Source organism: Acanthopagrus latus, chromosome 19 (assembly GCF_904848185.1).
Source record: "Acanthopagrus latus isolate v.2019 chromosome 19, fAcaLat1.1, whole genome shotgun sequence".
NCBI lineage: Eukaryota > Metazoa > Chordata > Actinopteri > Spariformes > Sparidae > Acanthopagrus > Acanthopagrus latus.
This window is the reverse complement of record NC_051057.1, coordinates 6978026-7002593: the sequence shown is the minus strand read 5'-3', so window position 1 is coordinate 7002593 and position 24568 is coordinate 6978026. Positions and strand designations below refer to the sequence as shown.

Sequence of the window (24568 nt, the reverse complement as noted above, 5' to 3'; positions counted from 1 at the left end):
ACGTATTTGCTCTTGCGTTAACAGGTGGGTGAACAGTTCTGCCGTGAGGGTTATGACTTTTGTTGCGGTTGTCCCTGTAGCCTTCCCCAAAATATGATAATGATGAACCTGTCACTTGCTCTTTAATTATTCGATTTTGACTAATGACTGATGCATGAGGGCTTTGGCTGTCCTGGCTGTGACAGGGTGAAGTGACTGCTCACACTAAAGCTCTCTGCGGGATTAAGGGGGATTAAGCAGAGGTCAACGTAAACAAAGTGACGTGTTGAGGAAGAGTGTAATTCCCCTGAGATGATTTCTTTGACACGCGAGACAACGCACACGATCACTAATGAAGCCGGGGACATAAACATTGAAAGGGAATATAGGAGGGTTTTTTTGTACGATTACGTTGGTTGACATGATCAGGCGTGGTGGTGTAGTGCCCCCTGCTGGTAGTGCAGCTGCATTGCATCCGGTGATATCCGGTAACATTACACATTACAGCCCGCTGAACAAATGGTAGCCTATTTTGTTATCTTAAAAACATTTTTTTTTTCCCCCCACATCTGAAATGTGAGTGTGAAGCTCATTTTCATCTTAAAATTTTTAATAACTTATAAAAACAAATTGTGACAGAGTGTGCTTTTGCTGAACACACGTTTGGAAGCATTTTACATATCACATCCAGAATTCCAATCAATAAATCAAACCAATATGACAATTGTTGTGTAGGCCTAGTTCATGGCTATACTTGGACGGCATTTCCTTTTGCCAGCCGGTGCATTCCACACTGCAGGATTGTCTCTTGCAGGGTGGAAGTCGACTGTGTTTTCGTTCAGACTGGACAGGAATACAGTTTCACAATGGGCCCAGGTGCAGCGCGGGCCACAATGGTGTCATATTCTTCCCTCACTTGTTTTGAACTCCCTATAAACAGCCCAAAGAGAGTGACGGAACTGTAGTCACAAAGCATTGAAGATGAAGCCCAAAACACGATAATGTACGTATTTTGGAACATCTTTAATTGAGGCGTTCCGTGTAAGAGGAAAACACAATTCCATTCTCATTATCTCGACAACTCAGGACTCACTGACTTATTTGAATCAAGCTGCATTGATTTTATTTTACTGCAACAAATTGTGGAGTATCTGAGAATTGAAATGTGTCCACTAAGTCAGAGAACGTCATCACTGAGAACTTTGCCTGTCTTCCCTTGTTACCCATAGCACGTTCACATTCCTCTGGATGTGATTTATGGAAAATGTGTTTGAATACTCATCCTACTCATCCCTTTTCCAGCTTGCACTGCGTGTTTAGAGCTTGGCTCTTTGACAGTGCGCATGGTCGTCTACTAAAAGGCACGGAAAGCTGTTAGAGACATTGCTTTTCTTTTCTGTGACAGTCCAGGCAATCAAGTCGGGTCATCGCTGAAAAGGACAGCACGTCACGTTCCGAGCAGAGACCCAAGGTTGAGTCTAAAAGGCTCCGTCAAACGCTCATAATGGAACTTTTGCATTAGCGGCTCTCTCATTAGAAAGTCCTTTAAAAAATGCTAGTCATGTGGGGGCTTTTTTCTGTTGGGTCGCTGCTTAACAATGAACTATGTGTAGCTCTTCTATTTGACTGTGTGTGTGCGCCAGTGACACAGAGAGAGACTGAACAAGAACTTTATTGAAGCAAATACATTTTAGAAAATAGTTCATAAGACTTTTAAATAACAAGATGACAAATAGGGTAATACAGAGGAGGGACTGGTTAAAAAGCTGGAATTCCGCATCCAATTTTGAATTGTTGAATTTCAAAAACGGTCCTTGTGTAAATAACTTCTAATATACAAAGACAACGAAAAAAGGCAGCCGTGTTAAGACAGCAAATACAAACTTTTTTTTTCTTCCACAAATGTGAGTATTTGTTAACTAAATACACTCATTCATCTTAAGATAAATACTTAATACTACTGTACAAACAACACACCGGTATTAAAAACTATGAATAAATGCAGGGTTCTAAAAAGTGTATGCCACAGGTTAGCGGATCAGACTTAATGTAGAAGTTAAGGAGATCCAAGTAGGTCTCTACATTAAAAACATATTCAGTTGGGAGATAAATACAGTTGGCGCTAATTCCTGGTAGTAGTTCACAACAGGATTTCTTCGGTGGAATGATAAATAACAATAATAATAATAATAAAACACAAACACTGCTATTTAAAGCACCAAACCCCCAACTCCCTTTGAACGTTTGGCTTTTGGCGCAACACAAACAAACCCTCCATAGAAAAAGTGAGCAGCACAAAGACTATTAAATGATATACTACTTTAGTATTTCATAGTTGTTGGTGCTGTTTGAGGTGCTGCAGCTGGGCCCTCAGCATCTGATCTTCACAGAGAGGCGTAGGGAGTCTCGAGGCGCTCCACATATTCCATCCTTCTCCCCCTGCGTTCTCTGAAATCCTCCCTGTTCAAAGCGAGATAAGCCCCTTCTAATGCTCCCTGATAATAACCCCCCGACCCGCAACAGGCTTCTTGTTTTTGTTTTTTTGTTTTTTTTATTTCGCTGGTGGTGGCGCATGGATAATTCAGAGCCAGAAACATTGACATCATCTTGTAAACACAACTAACAGCAAAGGACAAGGAGCGTTTTGTGCGAGTGTATGTGTTTGCGTGCGTTTGCGAGCATGTGTCAGCAAAAGCGAAACCTCAAGAGTCCTCAAGACACCCTCACAGAAGCACACCGACACAGTCCACACACACAGTCCCGGCTCCTCCTCTAGACGGGGGGGATCACTCGGCTTTGTGCCGATAGATGTCTTTCAGGGCTCTGAGCTCCTCAATCAGAGTCTTGTTTTGTTTTTCGAGCACGGCCACGCGATTTTCGAGGCACTTGACATATTCCTTCTTCTTTCGCCGGCACTCCCGGGCGGCCTCCCTGGAAGCAACAACAAGTCACAGTGAAAAAAGAAGCAGAAGCCTGAACATCTTGGATTTTCTCCCAGACACGGCACACAACTCATAAATCTTACACTGAAGGGAAAATGAGGCTGACATTTCCAAGAAATTAGAATGCCTAGATGACAGTGATTACATTTGTGGCACTAGACGCCCTTGAGATGGATAAAAATCAACCAGTGGAGGATGTCATATACAATGAAGCGAACGCAAAAGCCTGCACGCTGATTTACCCATGAGTAATCGTAGTGAAATCATCCTGTAGGTGAAGAGGGAACGCGTGGACCAGAAATGTGAGTCAGTGCCAGCGAAAACACAGGAAGCTCAAGGCCTTCTACAGACAGCAAGCGAAGAGCATGTTAAAAAGCAGACAGCGATCGGTTTTGCTCGCCAACATACCAGAGTAGTTCACGTACAAACTGAGCTACTCGGAAATGCAAGGCTCGCGGTCGTGTTGACTCACTCCTCACTCCAAAAATGCGTTACAGAGCAGATCGTGGGGAGTCAGACAGCCTCAGAATTGAGAGCTCAACACACTAGATGGAGCAGAATCATGCGGTGGAGCGATGACAGGCTTGTGGCTGTGGTTATTACATGCACTTGTCGCCATCCATTGTAATTTGGAATTCTCTAGGTGTTTGAGCACCAGTGAATGTTTCCAACAGAGATGTGTTTTGTGCCAGTACCAATATCCACATTGGGAGAGTTCAAATAACAATACATTGGCTGATATGGAGTGGGCTATTTTACCAAAAACAAAACATTTTCACTAAGAATCAGAGGTGGATTTCATCATTCGATGTCGAGATTCAGTTCCCGTTGGTCAGTTCGGCAGGAAGAATCGTTCATATTGTTTGTTCGCGGTGAATCGTGTAATGCACAGTTCTCAGCTCATCATTCTCAAACGATCGTGCTAACGGTTAACATAACATTGTAGGTCAAGGCAAATACATAGCTGCAACTTCATGATTATGTGTACTTTTAGACAACAAAACAGTGGATAATGTGTATATTGAAGGTAAGCCAAGGGTGAGTGACTGACTCAATGAGAACGATGAGCTACAAACTAAATGAAATGTTTTTATTTTTTTTTCATGACAATGTTTGCTATGCTTTCCTGTTTCTCATTGGCTAACATTCCACAACAGTGTCCTAGACTCGGCATACAATTGGCTGGCTCTCTGTCCTCTTCACCACTCTGATAACTAAACAGTGAACAACACAGCAACTGATCTGTGAGAACAACAGAATGAACGAGAGAGAAGTGAAATGCGGAATCAGGTCAGTTCGTTCGCATTAAAGAGTCGTTCCTTCCAACTGATTTGTTCGTAAATGCGCCATCTTTTCTAAGAATCCCTTGAATCTGCTTTTAAGAATAGCTGTGGCCACGATATTAACTGAGATAGCAAATTCACAGTTTAAAATATAACTCGTCATTGCTCTCTGTTGGAAGAACATAGGTACACTGTTTAAACAAACAAGATACAGTATGATGATTTGTAGGTTTAAAAGGTACTGTACAGTAGGTGCCACCACATACACTACTATCAATACATCTAAATTAGCAACTAGTGTGAACTGTCCTCTCTACCTGTTCTTCATCAAGCGGAGCTCCCTCTTTTGCAAGGCATCCTCCATGGAGTTGTGGCAGCTTTGAGCGCTGGCCCCTGCCACCCCCTGTGGGAGGTTGGAGCTGGGGTGAGGCAGCTGGCAGGCAGTCAGGTCACCTGCAGTGGCTGGGGAGACACAAAACAAAACAAAAGTTTTCTATTGATTTGAATTTAATTTAATTAGCCTGAAAAAACAAATTACAGGTCCTACTGGTGAGAAAAGTAGATTTTTGATTCTCATTCCCAACTCCTCAAATAGTGACGCTTTTTTTAAGCACGGGTCAGCCACCATCTGAGTTTGTCACTATCTGGCGAGTCGGGAAGCTTAAAGTGTCGGTATGTGACCAGTTGGGAGTGAGACTCAAAAATCGACCTTTAAGTAATGTCTAAATAACTTGCTAAAATAGTACGCATACCATTATCCAATCAAGCAACTCACTATGTAACCAGGAAGTCACTCTGGCATCCCAAGATGTGACAAAGACGGCGGTGCTACATATTGCAACCAACTAAACACCCCTCATCTCCATGGTAGCAGCTGAAATCGAGTATTATTGCAAAAGGTCCTCTGACTGTTTTCAGTAGAACATGGTGGACTTTGCGGAGGAGGACCTGCTCCCTCTGTAGTTATGTGTTGCAGTCTGTTTTGATTTCATTAGTAATAATTAGTACTGGGCTAATCGACACATAATGAACACTTTTTATAACTAGTTCATGTTTAAATTTACAAGGATTTGGTGCAACAGCTCAGTGTCAATCAATTGTCTGTCAATCATTTTCAACTCAGTGCCAAATTAAGCTCTGACACAGTCGTAATAGTCCTGCCACTCATGCTCAATGCCTCAGAGAATGCAATCAAAAATACTGTAAATTCACAGTCGTTTCATCAATCACATTCTCATCTAATAAGTTCCGTGCAAAATGTCACATAATAGAATGTATAATTGACTGAATTCCCCATTTAAGTCATTGTTCTTCTCCAACGGCTGTGCGATACCGAGAGAGAAATACACATTGGGAGATTGTACAGCTCTGTTCATTGTTTGCCCAGTGCCAGTGGAACTCACTGCCCCTCATGTCATTTAATACGCCGCTGATTATTTCTGTGATATGCTGGAATCGCACAAGGAACAGGACATAATCACGCTGTTGCCAGTGACTGACGTCAATGCACGTCTTATTCGCCAGTTCGCATTTACATGTCTCTGCTGGGGGCCTGTTCCAGGAAAGAGCGGCGACGTCAGCTACTGCTGCTATGTGCTCTGAGTGGGCAGAGCACTGGAGCAGTTCACAGGGAGAGAGGGAGAGACAGAGGGAGAGACAGAGGGAGAGACAGAATGACTGAGAAGACAAGCAGACCATATGAATGTCTCTCATCGGGGTAAGATTGTTGCATCCGTGGAAAATCAACTCAGCTACTTTTTTTTTAAAGGACTTGTGATGTGAGGTGAATAAAAACTGTATTACTAAATATTAAACTTTCCAAATAGAGGGTTAATCGTACAAAAAATATGTTTGTCTTTTTCATCCATCGACAAACAGTCATTAATGACACTAATGATCACTTACTATATTTTGAGAAATGGCTAAACGAGTATGTCAAAAAAGGCCTATTTTTTAGATATAAACATGAAAGAGATAATAAGCAGACATACCTGTTTCTGTCTCATCCCCTGTCACTGCCATACTGTATCTACTGCCGGGGTTTTTTCCAAGACAAACAGTCCCCTTCACAGTCCTCTCTCTGACTGAAATGTTACCACAGCCAACAGCAAGGCTATGTGTGCAATTTACAATTAGAGGCACTGACATCAGCATGACATCACTGGCCTCCTGATGTCAACAGTATGGTTTGCTCTCTCCCCGACACGGCGCTATGAGTCAGGGGCTCTGCTGTTTGTCTTTGGAAGGAGGAATTTTTCCTCAGCTAGAGTGGAGCACAACTCCGAAGAGCAGGGCTTGTTGGAGACGGAGAGTCGAGGGGCAGAGATGATTTGGATTTAAATCATTCAAACCCTTTTAACGGTTCAAACCTCACTGTATACTCCAGAAATAATATTTGATCATTTATTTCTATAGAGACAATTATACATCTTGATAGAAGTTATTGCAAAAACAGGTTTTCAACACAGTATCACCACAGTATTAGAGATATATCGTGACCATTATTTTTCCTCCGAATGTGTTTTCACTGCATGTCGAAGGGAGGCACACTGGGTGTCAAACATTCATGCAAGTACCTCAATCCTACACTGTACAAACAGGTTATTCATATAGCTAAATTCACTATACATGTACTTTAAGTGTAGCCACTGTCATAGCAAAACATTATCGCTTGATTCATACTCAGAGCTAAAGGAGCTGGCTCCCTCTGCAGGCAAAACACAGGTAAATATGGGACCAAAGTCCTGACGTATAATATGATGATGTTGTGTGAAAAGATGGAGTGATGGAGGAAGTATGCAGAAAATGTAATATGGTAAAAGCAGCAATACCATACTCCTTAAATACTCTGAGTGTAATACAATTAAATGCTATAACAGTGAATGTCATTAAAGTAATACCTCCACCAAGGAGGTTATGTTGTCACCTGTGTCTTTTGGTTGGTTGGTTGATTGATTTGTCAGATGAATAACACAAAAGCTACCGCACAGATTTCCACAAAACTTAGACAGATGATGGGTCTCGGCCAAGAATTGACCCCATTAACTTTTGGTGCGGATCTAGATTAAGGTCAGAATCTGGGAATTTTTTTCTCACTTTAAACATTGCAAGATAGGGTGCTTTTAGTCTTATTCATTAATTATATGTAAGGGAGTAATGCATGGGATTTTAATGAAAAAACAGGCATAATTAGGTGGCATGCATCTATGAGCTGGTACAATTTGATGTGGATCCAAATAAAAGTCCAGAATTAGTCATTTAAAGGGGACAGTTGGGCTGTGACGGAGTGATCTCTACTGAGTTCCTTTCTGGTTTTAACTGCTTTATGTGCAGTAAGTAGTTAAATCTGTTGAAGTGCTTTATATATTATAAAATCATTATATGTTCTGTATGTAATGTCTTAATCTTTAAAGTTATTAGTAACCTTTAGCTGTCACATGTGCAGTGCTTGAGGTAATGAGCGTACTTGCATGCTATAAGATCGAATGAAATTAACTAAATAAATAATAAATAAATAAATAAATAAATTTGTTTCATAACAAATGCATATTTTTGGTTATGAATAATATATCGTTAGCATCCGTATTAAACATTACTACTCCTCTGGAAAGATGTTACAGGAGAAGGAAGGCTGCAAAGTGAACGTAGGATGTGATCAATAAAACAATGCTGATGTATCTGGTAAATTGGGAAAGCTCATCACTACACGGCCCTTTCCATGGGATTACGTGCCATTACAGTATAATCATTTCCTCTTGCATTCACAGAGCTGATCCAGAAATCCCTGAGCAACTGTCAGTGTATTGTTTTCCTGTTTTCTGCCCTTGTTTGCAACCTATTCTAACTAATTAGCGGTAGTGTTCCGTAAATAAGGTGTAACTTAGAACGCCGGCTTACTATTCACCTGTGGGACATCCAGTGTTTCCTCTCTGTACTCTTGTGGTCTTGGATGATAAGGGGGGCTGAGATAATACAATATTAGGGTTTGTTTATCTATAATATGGTATTATTCATCAATTGTAACATACAACAAAACCTCGGTTATGGGCAGTGGCATAGGTATCATCACCCTAAAAATGGACTGTCTTGTGGTAGGGAGGACATACAGTACTAGCACTCAGGAAATTACACAGACAGAAGAAGAAGGAGCAAACCCCAAACAAAGGACCGGGGCGTGTATTCAGTTTCTTGTTTTGAAAACAATATAACACGCTCAAGTGTGGTTACCAAATGTTACCTGGCATAGAGAGGGTATGATAGACCCGCGTGCAGCGCAGCAACTCCCCAAAGTACTGAGGGGTGCTTGGTAAAGGTGGTGGTGTTTTTGTGCTGGGAACGGCCGTGGGTGGCAGGGTCTGCAGGGGCTGATGGTTCCCTTCTGACTTCACTTGGCTCATTCTTACAGACCTAAACAGCAGCAATGTGAGGCAATATTAGTTAAACGTTTATCTGTTACTATGCATTTACTAGTCCAACAGAGCACTTCTCTCTCAATACACACACACACACACACACACACACACACACACACACACACACATATATATATAAATATATATATATATATATATATATATATATATATATATATATATATATATATATATATATATATATATATATATTTATTATATTTATATTTATATTTATATCAGCACATTCTCTGCTTTAAAATGATTTAATTAGTAAAGAAGGGCTATGGATGTGTTCAGTTCTGGTATAAGGGTATATGCTAACAACAATTCAAAACATTTCCTGTTTAAAGTACAGTGGAAAGCAAACAGTTGCTCTGGCTGGCTGCCTCTGCTTGTTAAGTCCAGTCAGTAAGTTAGCAAGCTAGCCAGCTAGTTTGTAGCTCGATTGTTTGAGTGTTGACAAGTTGTTATTTATAGCTGTTAATAAAATGATAATAGTCGTAAAATCACATCAACTGATTATTTTGCTCGAGCTACCTTAAACTGGCTCTTTTACATCCATCACATTGGCTAGTTACCTAAACGTGTTAGTAGCTAGTTAGCATATTTGTAAAGACAATTTACAAATCACTGGTGTGACCTACCTGTAGAGAAAAGTTCACTTCAATTAATGTATTTTCATAAAATGTGTGTTTGTACGTAACCAAGGCTAACGGTTTTGTTGTTGTTATTATTAAAGTCATTTTTAGATCATTCTGATTGGTTGATTTGAGTAAAATTATGCAATCATTGGCCCGCCCTTTTTATGATTTTTTTTAAGCTTCAAAGTCATTCAACACACACAAAAAAAAACGATCGTCACTTTTATGTTGATATTTTTCTCCCCAAATTGTCACGTTTTGTTTTCATTTATAGTTATACATTTCTGTAACAATAGCATTCGAGACAGAAATATTTTAACACCAGCTTGGTCAGTCACTGTAGGTGTATACGAGGTGTATTACCAACGTTGAGGGAAAATGTTTACCTCCTGTTCTGGGGAACAGGAATGATATACAGTATATAATTATAGCCTACATAACGCCTGTGGTTTTTTATAATGCTCAATTCCTTGGGGCTTTCCGTAGTTTCAGGCGATACCATGGTTATATGGGTGTTCTCATGACTTGGATTTGTGTGTATTTAATGTTATTCTCATTAAAATGTGCAACTTAAAATACATTATATACAATCTAAAAATTATCAAATCCACTTTGCCGCAGTAAAAAGGGAAAACAAATCTTTATGACCAATTTACGTCTGTTCATAATACACCCCCATGTAATACAATGGTATAATCCAAGAGGTAGGGAAGACCTGTAAGTGAGACAAATCAATCCTGTGACAGCGGAGAAACTTGAGTTTTATAACAAATAAATACAGAACAGAGGTACGTACTAATCTAAAGTCCACGCTTGACCTCAGTAACATGTTTTGTTCAACAACAGCAACGTATTTTGCCGAACTGTCAGTACAAATGTGGGGAAATTGCATAGAAGATGACCATTTGCTAGCGATAGCTGAGCTATCGTTAGCTTCTTGCTAGCTGGCTAGCTGCTAGCTGATGCCTGAAAACTGGTGGGACTTGAGCAGGAAGAAGTAGCATGCTAGCTAGAAGCTAGCTAGCCTTTTAGCTAGCCATCCTATTTTGGGATTGGCATTCCGCTAGCTAGTAACCTTAACTTAGCTGGCGTTATCATGACTGTAAGGAGGCTGCTTATTTAGAGATGTTAATGCTTCCTTTTGAAAGACGAATATCGGCTCATGCGAGTTGGTGAGCAAGAAAAACTGTGCATGATGATGTTGCAATGTTTTCTCTTACGTGAAATCAACTGGTTTGAATGACGAGAAACAACACAGGGCCTAGTTTCTCTTACTTGGAGGTAATCTGTGATTCTTCTGGCACAGATATAGAAATATGTTTATTATTGTATGCAACAGTCTCGGCCGGTGAATTGCACACCTAGAATAGCATTAATCCCTGATATGTGTTCACTGTCGACGAACGTTAGTATTACCTCGATGAACTTGAGCTCAATGTTTATCTCATCTGTTGCTACCATAGTAATGTGAGCAGCTGTTTTGAGGCAGGCTATTTACTATTACGCTAATGTCTGTTGATGCACATGTGCACTTTGCCCTATGTTCTGACACCTGCATCATTTTATTCCGCTTTATTAATGCTGTTTTCGAATCTGTATAACGAATAATATTAATTGAAACGTGACAACAAAGTTTTACATTACAGAATATTCAGTCTTGTGATTTTCATTAAGGCTTTTTCTGTTTTTTTTGGTCATTATATTTATTCTGGCAACTCACAAAGTGGGGGAAACATCTTGTTTACTGTAACAGTCCAAACTGCGTGGTGGGAAGTTTGATGGTTACATGATGAATATGATTATGATGAATATTACCATAATGAAACTGAAGTCAAGGGCTAAGCAACTCATCTATTCATTTTGTAATTCCTTTACTCACTTCTGTGTTTCTATCTTCTGACAGGCTGAAAGAGAAACTGTACAATGTCCTTGAAGCCGCGGGTGGTGGATTTTGACGAGACATGGAACAAGCTACTGACGACAATCAAGGCCGTTGTGATGCTCGATTATGTGGAAAGGGCCACGTGGAATGATCGCTTCTCGTATCCTATGCCAGCTTGCATCAGACTGAAATTTAAATGGCAACACAGGAAATGGCACAAGCTGATCAGTACAGTAAAGCTATCCGCAGCTTGCATAGCACTTTTTGTGTTTGACTTTTTAATTCAGATAGATCTGGATGGTACATTTACCCATACATGTTTCAGAAAGGTGTAACATTGAGTATGTTGAATGTCTGTGTGAAATATTCAGCCATTTTTTGTATGTATTTGTAGGTAATCACTAGCTGACGTTACACATACTATATCCCATATTTCATACATACTACATCTTTATTAACTGTATATTTACGTGTACACATAATGGGACTCATGTCCTCATGATTTTATCCTGAACTCCAACACCAGTGACATTTATGCCTTGTGCGTTGCATACCCAGAGCCTTTGGGTGAGAGATTATACACAGAGACCAAGGTGTTTCTAGAGAATCATGTCCGACAGTTGTACAAGGTAATGGCTCACAAAAAGGGACACACAAAGAAAAACATGTAGAGTTATTTATTTTTTTGTTTTATCTCTACAGTAAGCTCCTTTCCGTAACAGCTGTCGTGCTTGTCTGTGTATTTTAGAAAGTCCTGGAATCGGAGGAGAAGGTTTTAGTGATGTACCACAGATACTGGGACGAGTACAGCAAAGGAGCTGACTACATGGACTGCTTGTACAGGTACCATTGCTGCCTTTTTATGTGCTTTGTTTTCACTTCATATACTGATATCATATCAGTGAGTCATGACGCTGATTCAGCATTTAGTGCTGTATGTTTTTCCTCTTCCACCTTTATTTCTTAAACACAACAGTGCAAAACAAAGCAGTGTTCGATTTGCTCTAAGGCTGAGTATATGATGAGACTGTTTCCTTAATTTCACAATGGTGTTAAAAAGGTTGGCCAGTTTGTTTTGTTTGTCTCTTTTCAAATGAAGGACTTGTCTGTATTCAGCTTGTCGTTGTGTTTACTTCAAGTACTACTTTTAATAGAAGAAGTGAACCAAAGCAGGTCTCTGTCTTTGTCAGTGCTCGTTCCTTAAAGTTGGCACGGTGCGTCAGGGTCCGTAGATGCAAAGCGTACTAATTCTATCACAAGAGACGACGTTCCAGTCTGCAGTTTTTGTACCTAAAATATTACCTTGAAAATCATTGTGACAAGTGCCAACGGGCATTTGGTGTGTCCTGATTCATTCTAAATCAATACTCCTTGGAGAGCTTTCAAATCTATTTTTATGTGTACTTCCCACCAGACTGTCTGTGCATACATATGCCTTTGTCATTTATTATGTCAGCATGAGCAGGAGAGAGAGGGAGCCTCTTGGCTTTAGTAGTGACACAATAGTGGTGAGTTCTTAATATAGAAGAGGGTCACATTTCCCTTAATTGATGTCTGTGTGGATGTACATGTGCGTGTTTGCATGCTGTTAAACACAAATCATCAGGTAGTGGAGGTTGGACTGAAGTACCAACTGTGTCAAAACAGACTGTTAACACCTTCCATCCATATTCCAATCTCCAGGTTTCATGGGTAGTGGTACTCAACGCTAGACGTTACATTAGCAGCCCTTTAACACTTGATGCTAGTGTTTTATGATTGTCACAGCTTGACAATGGGAGAGAAATGAGGCTAGTTAGCATGATTGCTATACTGCTGACAGTAGGGTTTCTGCAGGTCCATCAAAAGTAGGGCTGCATGTGAAAGAAATCATATGCTGTTAATTTTGTCAGATGCAATATGACTCACAATCAGTGGGAATGATCATGTGTTTCTTGCATCCGATTAAGGTTCATAGACCACGACATATCTGCAGCACTACAGTACTTCATTATAATGCTGTTTTGTCTCACGTCTATCAAAAAAGCATTTGTATATTGCTCTATTCAATAACTGTAATAATTCTTGAATCTAGTAATCTCAGTTTTGTGGGTTTTAACATGTCTTAAACATTGTTACGATGTTAAGGTGTTAAGTTAAAGTTCTATCAACTTCAGTCTTGCTTTGAAATGGGTTAAACTAAATCAATACACAAAATAGTACCCAGTAGTCTTTCAAAATCCACCTCAGTTCGTGTATTGCATTTTGGTGTGCTGTCTTGAGTAGCCTCTCCTCATTGAAAAATATAGCTGCTTCTGGAAGTAATAAGTATAACTGTTTCTGTTAATGTTATTTTGATCATGTATTGGTAAATTCAAGTTCATACTGAGACCCTGTATTCACATCTGGAGCATCACTAAAGTCTGGCCCTGGTGCAACCCTCACAGTGCTAACAGCATTAATTCCTTGAACTCTGTTAAACAGACGGTAGCTTAGGGTTATTTTTCGGCAGCATCAGTTGCATTCATAATGGTCTTGAAAAAGTCTTTAAAAGTCTTAAATTTAACTTGTTGAAACCCTGTAGAGGAATATAGCACAGCTGTGAAAACATCATTTGGGAATGAATCGACAGACATAGATCAGCTTTGATGGCATCTATCTGACTGTGACTGTTCTGTCCTGCAGCTAATATATTGCTTGCTTCCTTTGAAAAATGTTGAAACACACTTCCAGTGCATACATTTCATCATCAGAGTTTTAGTCATATGAATTTGAGACAGTCGTATAAAACAAATCTTCCTCATTTTGCGATATAAAACTTTTAGAATGAGATAGAAACCCATCCTTCATTCAATTGTTATTTACTCAAAGGTGCACTAAATAAGTTCTGTCAGCTGCCGTAAATGTGTTCTCCAGCCAACAAGTTGTCTTTGTCTGTCTGCAGGTCGTGTACCGTAGCATTCTCTGAGCTTTTTTGTCACAAAATGAAGCCTACAGAGGGATAATGAGTGCAGTGCGACACAACCTTACAGTAAATGTGTGGGCTGGAGAACCAAAACTGTGTGTTAACATGCTGGGTGATTTTAGTGCTTTGATCAGCTCCTTTCACAAAAGGGAAAAAAAAAGATCATTACAGGTTTAAGAAATGATACAATCCAATATTTCCTGTGACAAGGGACACCAAGGCCTTGAAAGTTTTTGTCAGTTGGCATAGTGCTGAACATGCATGGATTTTTGTATTTTTGGCAACAATAGAAATAAAAAATAGTTTGATATCACTGTGCTTTGTTACATTATGCATGTCTGTCTCCTGCAGTAGCCATTCCACCCATAAATATGTCTCTTATCTTGATTGCTCTGCTTATGCAATATATTTTTTTGCTGTGCTGTGTTAGAGAAGGCAAGAGACCACATAGTCATCCAGTACTGCAACACAACATAATTGAGAAATGCTCTCACATTCAAACCTCCGTGTCTATAAAGCCCGCTAGTCGTCATTATATAAATTCTGTGAAAGTAATTGACCTTAATCAGTGTCTGAAACTATACAGTGTTGGGCTCTTATATGAAGGCTGTTTGAGCCTGGAAAGTCCTCGAAAACTCCTTGAATTTGATCTTTAAGAATGTGTGGTAACAATCTAACTTTAACAGCAAAACACAAAGAAAATAAACAAAACTTTTATATATACTTTACCAAGTCTTACATGTGTCAAGACATGCGTTTCATGTCTGCCTCTAGGTCATTAATTGGCTGGGAATCCTCAACATTTTAGATTTCATTAGCTAACCTGACACTCATGACTAACCATGGACTTGCAGCGGGTGACCTCTGAGAGCAGCCATGTTGTGGTATAACTTAATATTACACACACACGTAAATATTAGATGACAACTTTAATCTTCTAACATGTTGACCTCATCCCTCACTTTGTTCAGGTACCTCAACACTCAGTTCATCAAGAAGAACAAACTAACAGAAGCAGACCTACAGTATGGCTACGGGGGAGTGGACATGAATGAACCGCTCATGGAGATAGGAGAGGTATTGGCTGATTTCAAAGTGCTGGTACAAAAAAAAAAAAATGTCCTCCACATTTACACTTTTACACGTGCTAAATTTATTATCTGAATGTACTGAGAGCACATTCATAGACTGATGGAGAGATTGGTGGGATTGCTTCTCTGGGACCCTGTTCCCAGGTCAAGAGTTTCACCATTGAGCTACACCGACTTATTCCAGAATCTGTTTACACTGTTGTGACGTGCTGTCTCATTTGCTGTTTCAGTTGGCGCTAGATATGTGGAGGAAGCTCATGATTGAGCCTCTTCAGGCTGTCCTGATCCGGATGTTGCTGAATGAAATCAAAAAGTATGTTTTTTACACACGCTAAGCTACTAGCAATGTTTTTTTTGTTTTTTTTTCTGAAAAGCACTTTTTGTTGTCATAGGTATTCTAATCGTACACTCATTGGTTTTAAATTATCATTAATAAGCTGCCTGATTTCCTGCTGTTTTTTTTTACTGTTAATGTATAGACATATAGTCTGATTTAGCAGCGGTATTTCAGCTACACCAAACAGTGTGTCAACAGTGCTAATAATTACAGTACTCCTGTGAAAATATATGCTGATTAATAGGACCTTGCTTATCTCAATCCAAGGGATAAACTTAAAAACACGTATAACAAAAAAAGTTCCATGAATTCTACAGAGGTATTTTATGTTCATTTTTTCAAGAAAATCCATGACATGAACCAGGTGAGTCAGTGTTGTTTTGACCCAGAAACATACAGTAAAAGTCAGATCAGATCTAACTCCGCTTCCTCATGTCTTACAGTGATCGTTGTGGCGAGAACCCCAACCAGAAGGTAATCCATGGGGTCATCAACTCCTTTGTTCATGTTGAACAGTACAAGAAGAAGTTTCCACTAAGGGTAAGACAACAAATAATGACCCAGACGATTGCAGTCATTTGCATTCTGTTTTTATATCTCAGGCTATTTATTCAGTTATTGTCGTAAATGTGAACAATGAGGTAAAAATCCAACATTAACATTAAATCCAACATTATTTCTCATTGTTTTGCATTGTCCACATGGACAGACACTTATATAGATCTGTATCTGTCCATGTATACGAAATCTAATGTGGGTCATATCCTCTGTCTCGTTTACAGTTTTATCAGGAAATCTTCGAAGGGCCATTTCTGACAAAAACAGGAGAGTATTACAAACAGGAAGCCTCCAATCTACTGCAAGAATCCAACTGCTCACAGTATATGGAGAAGGTAGGACAGATGAACAGATAACGCAAGTATGTGAGTGTTGTGTTCGTTCATGTGCGCCTGTGGCCTACTGTAACACTGTTATCCCGTTGTGTTTGCGTTGATTTGTTCTGTGTGCATTGCCTGTTGTTGGAATCGAGTTTATGAAAACTTACATTGCGTATCTTGCTCGGGTTGAACGTGTGTGTATCTGTGTGTCCCCCAGCATTCATCAGATAAGTGTACATTCACCCAGGGTATGTGTGTGTGTGTGTGTGTGTGTGAACTGTCAGGTCATGTCAGTCTGGTGACATAAGAGTTTTAATCTGAGTATTAGCTCTACCATTAACCCGCTACGGTTGAGATCACAGACCCCAGGGCAACTTCAGCTTTCTCTCTCTCTCTCTCTCCCCCTCTCTCTTTCATTCATTCATTCATTCAGGCAATAATCAGATTTCTCTGATAGATTTACCCCTCCAGCCTGTAAACAGGATCATCATTAAAGCTTTACCAGGCATTAGGGCTGTGTGTGATACGACAGCGAAAGAGCATCAACAGACACCGTAGAATAGTTGAGTCCCCTCCTGTCCTGACAGGCTCAGTCACAGTTGCTTATCTGACCCAGTTTGTAGCTGCGGGGAGGCATTTTTCTTTTTCTCGTTCTTCCTTTGGTATCCTAATGTGATGTGTGCCAAAACTATATGGAGACTGATAAATATCAGCTGGCCCATCAGCGCAGAATGAGGCCTAGCCCATATGTTTTGTACAGTTAAGCAAGTAAGCAAGCACAGTCAAGCAGATTGTAGGTTCTAGCAGCATTAAGACGTTTCTGTTTCACAATATAGTCATGGAAAAAACTGTGCTTCATGTTTTTATTATTTTTATTTATTTAGAATGGATCAAGTTTAATCGGAAACAGACATGAAGTGAAACTTAAAGTGTAAAATTAGATGGCTATTAAATGGAACCTCTGCAACCTCTGTCTGCTGGAAAGATAATAAATATCTAGTCATGTAATGCGATGTAGAAATGTGGTCATGTAGAATTCAAAAACAGATTGTAATATCAATCAAATCTGAATACACTCTTGGAAAACACGTTTTCATTTTCATTTTTGTTTTGAAGAGAAAAAGAGCTCTTATCAGAACTGCTACTTTTCCCATTGCGTCACCTAGTGAAATTGTTCAAATGCTGAGATTTACGTCACCAAAACAAATGAAAAGATCAAGTAATAGTTGAAGTTTGGTTGCATGTGTGTTGACAGTTGGTTTAACCCACGTCTATGTCAACTATTTAGTTAATAAAGATCAGTGTTACTACAGTATATAATGTCACTTTGGATACATTCAGTTAAAGGTTGCAGTATTTTGTTTTTAAAAAATAGTATATTTTACCATTTGGAAATTGCAGAGACAAACTGATAACCCCTCTAAGCCCTCTCTCTCCACATTTCTCTTCCCCCAGGTTTTGGGACGGTTGAAAGATGAAGAGATGAGATGTCGGAAGTACTTGCACCCAAGCTCCTACGGCAAAGTCATCCATGAATGCCAGCAGAGGATGGTGGCAGATCATTTGCAGTTCCTGCACGGGGAGTGTCAGAGCATTATTCGGCAGGAGAAGAGAGACGGTCAGTCCGGCAACTGTATCCTAATGCTCCGTAGACAGTATGCACATTCAGTTGTTGTAATGGGATCAAACACTGTATTCTGTTGTGTTGTTTTTACCAGACATGGCCAACATGTACACCTTGTTGCGGGCCGTGGCCAACGGGCTGCCCCACATGATCCAGGAGCTGCAGGTCCACATCCACAACGAGGGCATCCGAGGCACCAGTAACCTCTCTCAGGAAAACGTTAGTACTACAGCACCGTGTTTGTGTGTGTTATTATGCATACATGACTTTTACATAGTACATAGTGTAGCAGATTTTCAAGCTCAAGAAAATATTTTAGCTTTGGAAGGGCTTCGAATACGCATCATTTCTTTTCTTTCTTGATACCTTTGAGGGTGGGAAGTAACGTCTTTTTGTAATGACCGGTTGTTGTGTTGCTGAGGCTTGACGGCAGCCTAATTTGACTGCACAACTGGTTTCAAGATAAAACTGTGTCCTGTGTTGAGTGTTATTATTGGTGTTTTGGGATCATTATAATGTCCTTTTGTCACTTTATAATGGACAGATTATTTTGACTTAAATTAAAAAATGTCATTTTCTGCCTCTATTTTTTAATGTAAGTTTGTCTCCTTTTTCTGGCTTTTCTAGATGCCAACCCTGTTTGTTGAGTCAGTGCTGGAGGTTCACAGTAAATTTGTTCAGCTGATAAACACAGTTCTAAACGGAGATCAGCATTTCATGAGCGCACTTGATAAGGTATTTAACCCCAGACACTACTACCTAATGCACTCTCTGTAAGTGCACAACTACATTTATAAATGTGTTCAAAGTGTAAGTAGCTACATGTATTGTCACCATTGGACCGAATGTGTTTATTTGATATCTCTCTCTCAGGCTTTGACGTCTGTGGTGAACTTCAGGGAGCCCAAGTCCATCTGTAAAGCCCCTGAACTGGTGGGTGCACACACATGCACACACACAGACAAAAACACACAGACACAGTATTATACATAGTGCCTTGACCAGGTCATGTCCCTCCTTGTGTGTCCGTCCAGCTGGCGAAATACTGCGACAATCTGCTGAAAAAGTCGGCGAAGGGAATGACAGAGAACGAGGTGGAGGACAAGCTGACGAGCTTCATCACAGTGTTCAAGTACATAGATGACAAGGACATCTTTCAAAAGGTGATTTTGCTGAATATAACAAGCATTTAACATTCTGATGTGAAAATGTACTAAGAGGGAGGTTTTGAGCTTAATATACTTCAAACGTATTCACCTCATCCTGTGTCCATTTTTAGTGTCTTCAGTTGTCCCAAAATAGTCATTTCTTATAGAAACATTGTCACAAAGGAAACTGTGTTTCAAGTCTTGTTTTTCTTTGTCCTCCTCAGTTTTATGCCAGAATGCTAGCAAAGAGGTTAATACATGGTTTATCATTGTCAATGGACTCAGAAGAAGCCATGATCAACAAACTAAAGGTAAATCCAAAGCTGAACAGGATTGACAAAAACTTGCTTTAAGTATGTCTAACACTTTAGAGCCTCAGCTAAAACGCTCAGTGTGTGTGATGCAAAGTCAGTTGTGGAAGCAACCCACAAAGTGTCATTCTTTTTAATGTCCTGTGGGACACACTCATTAAATCCCACAGTTCTTCAAGTTTTTGTTTTTTTATTGCTTTTTTACTCTCTTTTCAAACATGCACTGTCCTCCTCCTCATTACTACAGCAAGCTTGTGGCTACGAGTTCACGAGCAAACTCCACAGAATGTACACAGACATGAGCGTGAGCGCCGACCTCAACAACAAGTTCAACAATTTCATCAAGACGCAGGAGACGGTGGTGGACCTGGGTATCAGCTTCCAGATCTATGTATTACAGGTGAGGGGGAAGTCTGGCCTTATTTTCACGTTGACATCTTGAAATTAATAATTAATAACGTGATTTAAAAGTCTAAGAATATTATAAGGGCAGTTCTACTGACCACAGCTTTTTGTATCCATAGTTTAAGTACAGTGTGAAATGTTATTGCAGGCAGGAGCTTGGCCCCTCACACACGTCCCCTCCTCCACATTCGCCATCCCTCAAGAACTAGAGAAGAGCGTGCAGATGGTGAGTTGACCCCTTGTGGAGCACAGCCGAATTTGTGTTTCCGAGGTCTATATTGATCAAAGTAGTACATTGCATAATAAAACTCTGTCTTCACCTTCTCTCTCCAGTTTGAGTTGTTCTATAATCAGCACTTCAGTGGGAGGAAGTTGACCTGGCTGCACTATCTCTGCACAGGTAGCCAAACGCACGCACGCACATGCACTATTTCAAACTGAATTATGTAAGATATTAATGTAAACTGCATCTTTCTGAGACAGTATTTTAAAGAGGGACTTAGTGGATCAGAAAATGAGCAGCATGAATAAACAATAAGTATGAAAAATGGGCAGGTTTAATCATGGAAGGAAGTGTAACATATTACAATCAAGCATATTCACAGAAAAGCTTGGTATTGGCCAGATGGTTTCAGCTTCCACCACTGTTCATCTGTGTCTGCTTGGGTCAAACAGGTGAGGTGAAGATGAACTACCTGTCCAAGCCCTACGTCGCCATGGTGACCACCTACCAGATGGCTGTGCTGCTGGCCTTTAACAACAGCCAGACGGTGACCTACAAGGAGCTGCAGGACGGCACCCAGATGAACGAGAAGGAGCTACAGAAGACCATCAAGTCCCTGCTGGACGTGAAGATGCTCAACCACGACTCTGAAAAGGTCTGGAATTTGAAGTACATCCCACAACTGACAGCATGGGGTTTTGTAATTTGCTATGGGTATTTATTGGGAAGTTTGGTTGAATCAGCTTGTCCCGTCAAGTCCTTAGCAGACTCTGTTTATGCTTCATACAAGTGGTGAAAGATACTCTTTTTCTCCCGCTCTGCCCACAGGAGGAGATTGAAACCGAGTCCACGTTTTCACTAAATATGAGTTTCACCAGTAAAAGGACAAAGTTCAAGATCACAACATCAATGCAGAAAGACACACCACAGGTCAGACAAATCCATCCTTCTCAAGCTTTGCTGTTGCTTTGTTGTGTGGCAGACGTGTTGCTGACTAAAAAAAACTTGTTGCACATCTATCTGATGAACAGGAGATGGAGCAGACGAGGAGTGCCGTAGACGAGGACCGCAAAATGTATTTACAAGCTGCTATAGTGAGAATCATGAAGGCCCGCAAGGTGCTCCGACACAACGCCCTCATCCAGGAGGTGGGTGGAGGTCGTCTCAAATCAAAACCTTTGGTCGATTTCTCGATTTGAGACGTAAATGGGAACAAAAACAGAAATGACTCATGGGAACTGCAGTTTCAGAACAAGATCAAACTTGTGCTTTTTTCTGAAACCTTAGTTTCTTTGCATTCAGGTCATTTATGTATCATTATACAAATGTTCATGTTTTTATCTGTCTAGAAAAGGTTGTTATTCTGCAAATAATGATCATTTTTATTGTTGGTTCATCTTTGGCCCATTTTCTTGATTAATCGATCAGTTGTTTGGTTTATAAAATGTCAGTATGTGGTGAAAAATATTGATCAGTGTTTACCAGAACCCAAGATTACCACCCTCAATTATCAAATTACCCAAAGATCTTCACTTTAAGGCCATTTTTTTTCTCTAAATAAATAACACAAACGGATTAACTGACGATAGAAGTAGTTGGTGATTCATTTAATTGACATCTAATCAATGAATTATTGCAGCTTTGTTTGTAATATTAAATGACTGTGTTTTTAACTGTCGCTGTGTGCAGGTCATCAATCAGTCCAAAGCCAGGTTCAACCCAAGTATCAGCATGATCAAGAAGTGCATCGAGGTGCTCATCGATAAGCAGTACATCGAGCGAAGCCAGACCTCGGCAGACGAGTACAGCTACGTCGCATAGGCAGAAGAGCCCAAGCCCAGGAGCGCTTACACACAAACACTCGCCTGTGTGACTGACCGGCAGATGCAGGTTTAAAACATGAAATAAATAACAAAAAGAGACTCATTCATCCATTTTAGGTTTTGGACTGTCGCTGTCTGCTGTGATTCCATGCGGTGACTAAAAAGCAGGACTGGTGCCTCCATCTTTGAAAACAAGAAAAAAGTCATCGTGTCACGTCAGACAGCCAGCTAACGCCACCACCCTCCTTCCAGCCCAGCCCACCTTCTGATTTTAAGCTGTTTACAACATCACCAGTGCCACGCACCTGTGCGTCAAACGACAAAAAGAAAATGCCTATAGCTGTGGAAAGAGCCGATAAACATACCCGTTGACCGAAAAATAACGGAAAAAAAAAGAAAAGCGGGGAAAGAGGTTGTTGTGACATCAATGACACATTGGTGGCTACACATTAAAAACATGCTTTCTTTTCTCACGTTTGCAGTTGTTGTGTGTTTTTTTTTTTTTCTTTCTTTGTTAAATGTACTGAAGTTAGGAAAAAAAATATTGTAATAAAACTGGTATACTGACTATTGTATCTACTTTCAAATGTAAAGAAAAAATGAGGTGACAAACATGATCCTGCTGCTTGTCAAATAAATAAATAAAAACACTGAAAGGTTTTATGTAAAAATCTGTCAAGCCTGTTTATGTGTGTCATTTTGAGTGAAAGTCGATCACTATACTGCAGCTGCTCTTTCTGGTGTCTGCACTGTAAACAAGAATCAAGCTGAAACAGAGAACAGCTGTAAACAAAAAAAACAACCGCTGGGCCCCGGTTGAGGCCTTTTCACTGCAGACACTGTTCACCCATCATGGTAGGAAAAGCGCAGGTGTGTGTTATTAACAGTGGCTTGGTTTTCTTTTCAAATGCCTCTGTAAGCCATGACAGTCTAACAGTAGAGGCCCATGTGTACATTTGCAGGACCCTGAAACTGAAGCAGCTCAATGCAGTTCAGCCATCACTAACTGCCACTCACATATTCACACTGATATCTGGACTGTTAATTGCCTAAATTTATTATTCTGTTTATAACTACCATCTTGGATGTTGGAAAAACTAGTTTGAGGCGGATGAGAGTGATGATATAAGCTCTATATTAAGGCAACATCATGGATGAATACGCTAAAAACAATCTTTGTATTGTCTATATATTGTAATTGTAAGGGACATTGAAAATGTACGCGAACAATCATATGATATTAAAGAAATTAAAGGATTAATGTAAATATTTATGTGTAGTCGTCTGAGCACGAACACATTAGAAGTAGTAAGTGGAAACCAGAAATAAGGTTTTTGGTGCGTGCTGCGCTGCAGGATGCGTACATGCGCGTTCGGTGCGCAGTACGATTCCCACAGCACACAGCGAGCTGCGCCTCTGAGCCAGCTGTTGCTCTGACAGCTGTGGCGCTGCCGCGGGCTAATCTGGTAGGAAAACTGTACCTGAGCTGAGGTGAGACATGACGCTCAGACTCACAGCGCTGGTTACTGATCAGTTATCAATGACATCTGCATGGAAGGGGCCGAATCACTGAGATCACCATGTAATGTTAGCGCACGCACGCCCGCCATGTTTTTTTGTTTATAATCAGATTTTTAAAAAAATGTATCGATCTAAACGGGGCATACAAATGCATAAACAGATGGGAATGCATCGCTACTGTAGCACACTGATGGAGGAAATAGTCACTTTTTCCACGAGTAATGCACGCAGGACCTCGTGGCGCAACGGTAGCGCGTCTGACTCCAGATCAGAAGGTTGCGTGTTCAAATCACGTCGGGGTCAAACCTTTTCAAATATGATGCTTATGTCATAGTGAAATCTTTCAATATATACATTCAGGGCTTGTCTGACGGGGGCAAAACACGTCCACCGTCCACACATGAAAATCTAGAAAAACAAAAACCATCATATCGCGCTTACTGTATCAGTCTTGTGTTGAAACTGCGTTTGTGACATTAATGTTAGCCCTCAGCAAAGCCGGGTGGTTTTCATTTCTCCCCACGCATTTCCACCAAGAATGATGCTCTGCACACTCAGGACTGATGGATCTCTGCAGGTTCTTATGGGAGAAACTGCTGGAAGCTGAGTGCCATAGACGTTTATTTGAATTGAAATCATATTGGCATTCTTTAAAATTGCTGTTACGCAGGTATTTTATCCGTAAATCAGACTGCAATGAGATAGTTTAGTAAAATGTGTCCTCAGGGAGGAAGTGATGTGTGGGTTAGAGCGTTTCCTTCATCATCACATCAGTTTCTGTGTTGTTGCTGTCCTGATGGTAAGTGGAGGGCGGTTCGGTCTCACAGTTTGTGATGAGAGCAGTAAAAGCGTCGGCCTCGACTTGATTTGAACCAGCAACCTTCTGATCTTGAGCGAGACACGTTACCGCGCCACAAGTTCACAGTGTGTTCTGACCTCGGCCTCCAGGCAAACTCAAAGCTGTGAGAGCGCAGCCCAACACACAGTACTCTTCTTCGTGCATCCCATCTACTGGCAGCGTTTTGCAGGACTGCTGGGTATTGAGACCTGTTGAGGTGTGACACTGATATGCCCAAACAGACAAATGTCATTAAAAAACAGTTATTGTACAATTAAAACCT

The 24568-nt window shown here is 40.4% G+C and overlaps 2 protein-coding genes and 1 non-coding gene across 5 annotated transcripts; 2 read left to right on the top strand and 1 right to left on the bottom strand.

Moving 5' to 3' along the window:
* Positions 1-1635: 1635 nt before the first annotated feature.
* LOC119008728 (cAMP-responsive element modulator-like) lies at positions 1636-9419 on the bottom strand. Of its 3 annotated transcripts, none has more exons than XM_037079349.1 (4): positions 9264-9419; positions 8442-8611; positions 4522-4666; positions 1636-2910 (listed from the first exon to the last, which is right to left on the bottom strand). In XM_037079349.1, exons 2-4 carry the CDS (start codon positions 8599-8601, stop codon positions 2766-2768), a joined length of 450 nt encoding a protein of 149 aa, XP_036935244.1. In that variant the 5' UTR covers positions 8602-8611; positions 9264-9419; the 3' UTR covers positions 1636-2765. The 3 variants fall into 3 exon arrangements, with proteins under 3 accessions (XP_036935244.1, XP_036935245.1, XP_036935246.1); XM_037079350.1 differs by lacking the exon at positions 9264-9419 and adding an exon at positions 9157-9180; XM_037079351.1 differs by lacking the exon at positions 1636-2910 and adding an exon at positions 3164-3264.
* A 475-nt stretch (positions 9420-9894) lies between these two features.
* cul2 (cullin 2) lies at positions 9895-22599 on the top strand. Its single transcript, XM_037079348.1, has 21 exons — positions 9895-10048; positions 11164-11302; positions 11669-11771; positions 11891-11985; positions 15058-15163; positions 15408-15490; positions 15958-16054; positions 16297-16407; positions 17848-18010; positions 18111-18235; positions 18644-18751; positions 18890-18949; positions 19051-19179; positions 19389-19475; positions 19723-19875; positions 20029-20106; positions 20214-20280; positions 20556-20758; positions 20932-21033; positions 21135-21251; positions 21793-22599. The coding sequence occupies exons 2-21, from the start codon at positions 11184-11186 to the stop codon at positions 21922-21924; spliced, it is 2238 nt and encodes a 745-aa protein (XP_036935243.1). The 5' UTR covers positions 9895-10048; positions 11164-11183; the 3' UTR covers positions 21925-22599.
* Positions 22600-23678: 1079 nt separating this feature from the next.
* On the top strand, positions 23679-23750 carry trnaw-cca. The gene has a single exon. It is a non-coding gene; the product is annotated as a tRNA-Trp (tRNA).
* The last annotated feature ends 818 nt before the right edge of the window (positions 23751-24568 follow it).

What these genes read in the sequence shown, in the direction of transcription:
- LOC119008728 (XM_037079349.1), bottom strand. Translation starts at nt 8,601, where the DNA reads ATGAGCCAAGTGAAGTCAGAAGGGAACCATCAGCCCCTGCAGACCCTG. An exon ending in TCATACCCTCTCTATGCCAG is followed by an intron (nt 4,667 to 8,441) that starts GTAACATTTGGT and finishes GTGTCTCCCCAG; the next exon opens with CCACTGCAGGTGACCTGACT. An exon ending in CTCCGCTTGATGAAGAACAG is followed by an intron (nt 2,911 to 4,521) that starts GTAGAGAGGACA and finishes TGTTGCTTCCAG; the next exon opens with GGAGGCCGCCCGGGAGTGCC.
- cul2 (XM_037079348.1), top strand. Translation starts at nt 11,184, where the DNA reads ATGTCCTTGAAGCCGCGGGTGGTGGATTTTGACGAGACATGGAACAAG. An exon ending in GCTCACAGTATATGGAGAAG is followed by an intron (nt 16,408 to 17,847) that starts GTAGGACAGATG and finishes CTCTTCCCCCAG; the next exon opens with GTTTTGGGACGGTTGAAAGA. An exon ending in GCTGCACTATCTCTGCACAG is followed by an intron (nt 20,281 to 20,555) that starts GTAGCCAAACGC and finishes TGGGTCAAACAG; the next exon opens with GTGAGGTGAAGATGAACTAC.